Source organism: Ranitomeya variabilis, chromosome 1 (assembly GCF_051348905.1).
Source record: "Ranitomeya variabilis isolate aRanVar5 chromosome 1, aRanVar5.hap1, whole genome shotgun sequence".
Taxonomy (NCBI): domain Eukaryota; kingdom Metazoa; phylum Chordata; class Amphibia; order Anura; family Dendrobatidae; genus Ranitomeya; species Ranitomeya variabilis.
Window position 1 is genome coordinate 456,189,635 of NC_135232.1, and position 9,287 is coordinate 456,198,921.

Genomic DNA, 9,287 nt, shown 5'->3' on the forward strand with positions numbered 1-9,287 from the left:
CAGTGATATAGTAATACGGTATAAGGCTTTGGCAAAGCAAAAAAAGGCAGAAAAACAAATTTCATTCATGAACAAAGGATTTAAAATGAGTTTCTGAGTCTTATAAAATGACTAGATGGCGGCCCGATTCTAACGCATCAGGTATTCTAGAATATGTATGTACTGTAGTTTATTTATACAGATTTCAGAATAATGCAATGAATACACAGGATTCAGCCGGCCGGGCGCGATCAATTAGCAAAGCGTGGTTCAAATCCCACACCAATTCGTGGCCGGACTGCATGTGTCGCTGATTGTTCGTGACCAATCAGTGAAGCCAGGGCCAGCTGCAGGTTTTTGAGGGCCCAGGGTGAAAGAGTCTCACATCCCACATAGCATATAACACAGCCCACGTAGTATATAGCATAGCCACGCAGCATATAGCACAGCCACCTAGTATATAGCACAGGCAAGTAGTATATAGCACAGCTACGTAGTATATAGCACAGCTACGTAGTATATAACACAACCATGTAGTATACAGCACAGCCATGTAGTATATAGCAGCCACGTAGTATATAGCAGCCACATAGTATATAGCCCAGCCACGTAGTATATAGCACAGGCACGTAGTACTGTATATAGCACAGCCCACGCAGTATATAACACAGCCATGTAGTATACAGCACAGCCACATAGTATATTGCACAGCCATGTAGTATATAGCACAGGCACGTAGTGTATAGCACAGCTACGTAGTATATAACACAGCCACGTAGTATATAGCACAGCCACGTAGTATATTGCAGAGTCATGTAGTATATAGCACAGCCCACGCTGTATATAACACAGCCCATGCAGTATATAACACAGCCCATGTAGTATATAGCACAGCCCACATAGTATATAGCACAGCCCACGCAGTATATAACACAGCCCACATAGTATATAACACAGCCAAGTAGTATATAGCACAGCCACGTAGTATATTGCACAGCCCACGTAGCGTAGAGCACAGCGACGTAGTATAAAACACAGCCCATGCAGTATATAACACAGCCCAAGCAGTATGTAAAACAGCCTTCGTAGTGTATAACACAGTCCATGTAGTATATAGCAATGTGGGCACCATATCCCCGTTAAAAAAAAGAATTAAAAAAAAAAAATAGTTATATACTCACCTTCCGGTGGCCCCCTGATCCAGCCCAGGTTTTTAGCGATGCTCCTCGCGACGCTCCGTTCCCAGTAATGCCTTGCAGCAATAACTTGTGATGATCATCTTCTCGTGAGACCACTATGTCATCACGGGTCATTGCCGCAATGCATTCTTGGGACCGGAGCGTCGCAAGGAGCGGGAAAGGCTGCCGCGGACGCCGTAAGGTGAGAATATAATGATTTTTTTTTTTATTATTTTTAACATTATATGTTTTTACTATTGATGCTGCATAGGCAGCATCAATAGGAAAAAGGTGGTCACACAGGATTAATGGCAGCATTAACAGACTGCATTACACCGCATTATGCCACGGTGTAACGCAGTCCGTTTAACGGACTGCTAAAACGCTATGTGGGTGACTGCTGACTCGAGGGGAGTATGGAGGGGGCACTGACTGGAGGGGAGTAGGGAGGGGCCAATTCGTGGCCGGACTATGCCTGTTGCTGATTGGTCGCGCCCAGCTGGCCACGACCAATTAGCGATGCGGGATTTTTTACAGACAGACAGACAAACAGATGGAAGTCGACCTTAGATGATTATATAGATAGATGGTACTGTATATTACTAGGATATGCCATCACTTTTTGATTGACTGGTGACCACGTTGGAGGATGTACAAGAAAAGGAACCCATGACCTTTTAGTCCTGATTTGTGTTTGATAAACGGACTATATCTGTTGGTAATATGTGGGTACACGTTTTGCATTTTTTATTGTTACAGGGGAATGTGCCAGTCACTGATGGTGATGAGAGGACACTTCTGACAAGCAGATTCCTTAAAGGGAACCTGTCACCACGTTTTTGGAAGATGGGATAAAAATAGCGTTAAATAGGGGCAGAGGTGGGCGTTACATTAGTGTGTGTGTTATGCGTTTATTACCCACCTAAGTTGCCGAAATAACTTTGCAAAGTCTCCGTTTTCGCCTGTCAATCAGGCTGGTCAGGTCACATGGGCGTGGTGTCTTCACCCAGATTTGGCGTAGTTTTCCGTTGGTGGCGTAGTGGTGTGCGCATGCCCAAAGTCCGGAATCCTCTTCCAGGGGATTTAAAATAGCGCGGTGTTCGTTATTGCATTGGTGATCGGTGGGCGCGGCCATCTTCCTTTGGCCGCGCGTGCGCAGAAGCGGCGCTCTGCTGGCCGCGGCTTCAGGAAAAATGGCCGCGGGATGCCGCGCGTGCGCAGATGGATATCGCGGCGGCCATTTTCCTGAAGCCGCGGCCAGCAGAGCGCCGCTTCTGCGCACGCGCGGCCAAAGGAAGATGGCCGCGCCCACCGATCACCAATGCAATAACGAACACCGCGCTATTTTAAATCCCCTGGAAGAGGATTCCGGACTTTGGGCATGCGCACACCACTACGCCACCAACGGAAAACTACGCCAAATCTGGGGGAAGACAACGCCCATGCGACCTGACCAGCCTGATTGACAGGCGAAAACGGAGACTTTGCAAAGTTATTTCGGCAACTTAGGTGGGTAATAAACGCATAACAAACACTCTAATGTAATGCCCACCTCTGCCCCTATTTAACGCTATTTTTATCCCATCTTCCAAAAACGTGGTGACAGGTTCCCTTTAAGTTAGGGGGCTGTTTATAGCAGAGAAGTGGTAGTTCTCTCCTGCACGGGGAGTAACTTGAGCATTGCTTTGCAGGAAGAAGCAGTGAAGCAGATGCAGCACTATATCTTCATTGTTTGTAATGTGTCATCTTATTTGCTATCAAATCCATGTGTTCAGGCTCACATGTCGACATGAATCCTCTAAGCCTCAGGTCGGGGTGGACACATGGACTCCGGGTGTTTGTGTGTCCAGGAAGAAAGCAAATGGGAAGCAAGGATTTGGCACACTCAGGAATCTTGGTAACATCAGATCTGATGAAAATAATGCCATCAGGGATTGGCGCAAGTTAAAGCACCAAAGGTGGAGTACAACAAACAGAAGTCTTGAGTCTCAATCCTAAGATATAGCTGTGTGTCCTAATGGGCCCTAAGTACGATTAGAGAGATAAAGTGACTGAGCTAAAATTGCAATACCTGACATGATGCACAACAGAGGGCAGAGGACCGGTGTGAAGGAAGCAAAGCATAGGACACTCTAGACAGATGTGTAACAACATTCAAGATATTCTTATATGCCCAATTATCTCATCATGGCAAAGATGCAACCCATCAATACTTCATCAACTTCAACACAACCATGCCATGACAGCAGGAAATCACATGTTGCCAGCTGGCACTCTAACGCCTTACCACTACAAAATTGTCAAAATTGTCAAATGGTTTCTGAAGTTTTCATATTTCACTTTTGCCATCCACTGATCTGTACATCCTTAGGTTTGAGTTGACAAACAGCCTAAAAAATGAAGGCTGCACATACTGTAGAAAAGCATTCTGTTTATTTCCGTCCACTCATTGCACTTTATGATAGGGAAATCCTATACAACCAACAAAATAAATTAAGAGATACACATAAAATATGAGCATTCAGCAATACTACTGCTTGTAGCTGCTCCGGTATTAATCTCTGATACATTACATTCACTACAGCCTTAGATTTAGGTCACTCTATTGTTCAGCACAAGTTGTCGGCATATTTGTTTTTCCTTAGCAGTTACTTAATACTAAGCTTTAAAATGCTCTATCAGCAAAAGGCATAATCCATCAGTAAACAGCCCAAGCACATCAATTTTTTTGCTCAAAAACCTTCACAGATGAAAGTAAGTCTCTGCTTATTTGTGGAATCTTATTATATTGTGCAGTGTGACCTATTACCTCCTATGGTGGAGAACACCTCACCTGATTCTGTATGAATCAGAATATTGAGTTCAGCTATTTGTATTGCTTTATGATTCATTTATTATCATACTAAATGTAATATCATTTGCAATTACAACAATTCAGAAGGCAAGGAATCATGTTATGACATATATTATCCATCAACTATTACCCTAACGTTATTATTGCAACATTATAATAAGAATAATAATCATTATTTTTATATAGCACTAACATTTTCTGCAGCGCTTTACACACACTGTCCCCAATGGGGATCACAATCTAGATTCCCTATCAGTATGTCTTTAGAGTGTGGGAGGAAACCGGAGTACCCAGAGGAAACCCACGCAAACATGGGGAGAACATACAAACTCCTTGCAGATGTTGTCCTTGGTGGGATTAGAACCCAGGACTCCAGCGCTAGCAAGGCTGCAGTGCTATCCACTGAGCCACCGTGCTGCCATTATAAAATAAAACAAAAACATCCGCTACCTAAAGATGTCTTTCTATAAAATGGGCCTTAAAGCCTAAAGGCAAAATGTTCTGTCTTCATACACATTGATACGGTGTGTGATCCGACATACGGCATAAACCACTTCTGTCTCCCAAATAAGCAGACTGTCCTCTGTAGTCTAACTTGTTTATTGGTAAACATGAGCGCGGTAAAACTAGAATAATACAAATGATATGTATAAGTATTGGGCTAAACGATAACACAACTACAACTAACAGGGAAACATACAGTATGGTGCAACTTCTACATAACTACATACAGCAGATTCCTGGTAACCACATTTCCTGTGTACTGGCTGCTATACAGTTAATCACACACTGTACTACACTACATTGTAGGAACAGGGGTAATGACCTTACCGGATAAACTTAACAAGGATTAGAAGTAAGTGAGGTAGTTCCAACAGCAGATAACGCGTGTGTCCAGGGAGATGCACAGAGAGAGAATGGGAATTTCCCCATCCCAGAATGCCTTGCTGAAACCCACAATGCAACACTCTATTATTACATGAAAAACACAGGTTATAAATTTATCCACCACTGGGTGGTGCTATAACACAGCAAAACCAGAACTAGTGCTAAACCTTGTGTCCTTCTTTTAGAAAGGACAGAACACTCCCCGCTTGGCATCAACCGATGCCACCTACAGGTTCTTTTGGCGAAAACAGTAAGACAAGTTCCGCCACTGGTCTGAGGAATAGTTTGCTTTCCCCAGACTTGCCTACTTTGACCTCGACCTTGCGGATCTTCCCATCTTTGCTTGGGAATACTTTAGTGATGAGGCCTAGTGGCCACTCATTACGGTGTGACTGGCTGTCTTTCATGAGAACGACATCACCAGTTTTGATGTTTGGTTTGTCGGTCTGCCACTTCTTCCTTGGTTGTAAGGTGGAGAGGTACTGCTTCCTCCATCTGTCCCAGAAGGTATTGGAGAGACTTTGGACTTGTCTCCATTGTCGTCTGTAGAGGTCCTTGTTGCTAAATTCTCCAGGTGGAGCGCTGAGAACGCTGGCTTTCTGAGTAAGTAACATGGCAGGAGTGAGAATGGTCGGATCCTCAGAGTCACTAGAAAGTGAAGTCAACGGTCTGGCATTAATGATGGCCGAAACTTCTGCTAGGAATGTGGTCAAACTTTCATGTGTGAGTCTTGCACTACCTGCCTGCAAGAAAATGGAGTCAAGGATTCTGCGTGCTATTCCTATCATCCTCTCCCAAGCACCTCCCATGTGAGAAGAGTGTGGTAGATTGAAAGTCCAGGTACATCCCTGCTCACTCAGGTATCTTTCCACACCGGTGGTGTCTAGGTTGGAAGGAATTTGAAGTTCTTTCACTGCTCCTACAAAGTTGGTACCTCTATCGGAGCGTATGTGCTTCACGGGACCTCTGATGGCGATGAAACGTCGGAGTGCATTTATAAACCCTGAAGTGTCCATGGACTCAATTACTTCAATGTGGACTGCTCTAATGGACATACAGGTGAACATAACAGCCCAACGTTTGGCATTGGCCTGGACTCTTCTAGTGTTCCGTGCAACCACAGACCATGGTCCGAATACGTCCAGTCCGACGTTGGTAAAGGGAGGTTCTGTACTAAGTCTGTCTGGTGGGAGATTGGCCATCTTCAGCTTTTGAGTCCCGCCACGGAGTTTGCGACAAATCACACAATTGTAAATGAGTTTACTCACGCATCGCTTTGCTCCGACTATCCATAGTCCAGCAGTTCGTAGATTTCCTTCAGTAAACAGTCGTCCCTGATGTTTCACCAAGACGTGGTGGTGTTGCACAAGCAGGGTCGTGACATGATGATGTCCAGGAATTATTATAGGGTGCTTCTCCCCAAATTCCACTTCAGCTTCTTGAAGACGACCTCCAATTCTTAACAGCCCATCCTGGTCAATGATTGGATCAAGCTTCTTCAAGACACTATCTCTGGAAACGGGTTGGCTTTTATTGAGGTTATCTATTTCTTTGGCGTAACATTCACGTTGTATGGTACGAATTATGACGTTCTTGGCATTTTCCATGCTTGGAACGGTAAAGGCACACTTGCAGTGGTGCCAACCTTTGCAAGGTTTCTGGATGGCGGGTGACGTTGACTTGTAGGATCGAGCCACATGAATTAAACAAACAAGGGCACGAACAAGTGAGTCCCAAGTTGAGAACCTGTTGAAGCGGTGGGATTTGAGGTGATTGTCTTTAGTCACCGTACGTAGAACGGATACCTGAGGACGGATTTCCTCATCTGCCTCTGGATCCACCAATTCAAAGATGTTTGACTCGTCCACATATGGCGTCGAACGGTATAAGAATGTAGGACCGGTGAACCAGGTTGTGTCCTTAAGTTGTCTTGCTTCAACGGATCTGGTTGCGTGGTCCGCCGGATTGTGGTGCGTGGACACATAGTGCCACTGTTTAGGTTCGGTGGATCTCCTGATCCTTAGCACCCGATTGCTGACATAGACATAGAAGCGACGAGTTTCATTACAAATGTACCCCAGCACTACCTTGCTGTCAGTGTAGAACTCAACTTCTTTGATTTCCAGGTCCATTTCTGTTGAGATAAGCTCAGCTAACTCTACTGCCAGCACAGCTGCACAGAGTTCCAGTCTGGGTACTGTGTGTTCACGGAGTGGGGCCAATTTTGTCCGGCTCATAACAAGCCTTACGTGGCATTGTACGTTGATGTCAGTTGTTTTCAAATACGCCACTGCTGCAATTGCCTTGGTTGAAGCATCGCAGAAGATACAAAGCCTTTGCACCTCGATTTCTGATGAAGGCACAGAAGCATATGGCCGTGCCACGTAGAGACTCGACAGGGCTTCTAAAGAATTTTTCCATCTTTCCCACAGTTCTCTTTTATCGCTGGGAAGCGGATCATCCCAATCGGATGTCTCTTGGGTGAAGTCTCTCAACATCATTTTACCTTGGATAGTTACAGGGGTTACAAATCCCAGAGGATCGTACAAGCTGTTCACAACGGACAGGACGCCTCTACGCGTGAAGGGTTTCTCTTCTTCGCTGATCTGGAAGGTGAATGCATCCTTTTTTAAATCCCAGAGTAGACCCAGGCTCCACTGCATGGGAAGGGAATCCGTGCTTAAATCCAAGTCTTTTAAATCGGTTGAGTAATCTTGAGAGGGAAAAGCTGCCATTAGTTTCTGGCTGTTGGAAGCAATTTTGTGCAACCTCAAATTGGATGAAGCGAGCATTTCTTGTGCCCTTTTCAGGAGGCTGACTGCCGACTCCTCTGTGGGTGTGGATTTCAGGCAGTCATCTACGTAGAAATCCTTTTCCACAAAAGATCTTACATCCGATCCATACTTCGCTTCACCTTCTCTGGCTGAATGTCTAAGGCCATAGATAGCGACAGCAGGGGAAGGGCTGTTCCCGAAAATGTGAACCTTCATACGATATTCCACGATGTCCTTGTAGGGGTCATTATTGTGGTACAAGAAGAACCTCAAGTAGTTTCTGTGTTCTTCTTTAACAAGGAAGCAGTGAAACATCTGTTGTATGTCAGCCATAAATGCTACTGCGTCTTTGCGGAAACGAAGAAGTACTCCCAGAAGTCTGTTGTTGAGGTCTGGACAGGACAGGAAGACGTCGTTTAAAGAAACACCTTCGTATCTGGCACTTGAGTCAAATACCACTCTTATCTGACCTGGTTTCTTCGGATGATACACGCCGAAAATAGGTAAGTACCAACATTCCTCGGAATCTTGAAGTATAGGTGCAATTTCCGCGTGGCCACTCTGGAATATTCTCTCCATGAAGGTAAAGAAGTGTTGTTTTGTTTCTGGTGCCTTCTGCAGTTTGCACGTAAGGGAGACAAATCGACTGTAGACAAGTTCTCTGTTGTTGGGTAAGCGTTGCCTCTGTGGTTTGAATGGTAAAGGTGCGACCCAACTCTTTGATTCATCTCTTACTATCTCTCGCTCCATGATATCCAAGAACAGTCTGTCCTCTATGGACATTGCTACCTGGTTGTCTTCTCTTGTTCTGTGGAAAACTGTGCACCCTATATGATCTTGCTCACCGTCGCACGCATGGTCTTCACAGGAAGGATCAGCTAACGGACAAGGTGGAGGGGTGTGGTGTGGCAATTCTTTAATCAGGAAACTGTTCTCGCATGGCTGGAAGAGAGATGGGCGTCCATTCTCGAGGGTATTGGTGAGCATGCTATTGACTGATGTCGGCCTGTGTGCTCCACCCAAACAGACATCTCCCACAATGACCCATCCTAGGTCAAGTCTCTGAGCATATGGGGCGTTTTGTGGGCCGTTGATCTGCCCTCTAGCCTTGTGGACCCGTAGTATGTCTCTTCCGAGAAGTAAGACGATAGGAGCTCCTTGGTCAAGCTCTGGTATCAGGTGAGCTATACATCTCAAGTGGGTGTGATGAGCTGCTACCTCTGGTGTAGGTATCTCAGACCTGTTGTCTGGAATCTGGTTGCACTCCAGTATTGATGGCAAGGATAAGCAGGTTTGACCGTCTATAGACTCTACTTTGAATCCAGTTGCTCTCCTCCCCGCCGTCTCGACAGTACCTGCACATGTCTTCAAGGAGTACGGAGAGCCGGGACCAGCAATGTTGAAGGTGTCGAAGAGAAAGGACTTAGCTAGAGACCTGTTGCTCTGATCATCCAAGATTGCATATACCTTGATCGCCTTATCCCGTTGGCTCGCTGGGAATACTCTGACAAGACAGATCTTTGAGCAGGATCTTCCTGCTACGAGTTCCTTGCAGATCTCTGTGCACCGAGAAGTGACCACTGGGGTGTCCATGTCAGTGTCCATCTGTTTTTC

The 9,287-nt window shown here is 45.4% G+C and overlaps 1 protein-coding gene across 1 annotated transcript; it reads right to left on the minus strand.

Moving 5' to 3' along the window:
- Window positions 1-4,532: 4,532 nt before the first annotated feature.
- LOC143796157 (uncharacterized) lies at window positions 4,533-6,101 on the minus strand. The gene is made up of 2 exons (XM_077281028.1): window positions 4,843-6,101; window positions 4,533-4,637 (listed from the first exon to the last, which is right to left on the minus strand). The coding sequence occupies exon 1, from the start codon at window positions 6,099-6,101 to the stop codon at window positions 5,112-5,114; it is 990 nt and encodes a 329-aa protein (XP_077137143.1). The 3' UTR covers window positions 4,533-4,637; window positions 4,843-5,111.
- Between the last annotated feature and the right edge of the window lie 3,186 nt (window positions 6,102-9,287).

Coding starts and splice junctions, on each gene's coding strand:
- LOC143796157 (XM_077281028.1), bottom strand. CDS start 6,101: ATGGCCAATCTCCCACCAGACAGACTTAGTACAGAACCTCCCTTTACC.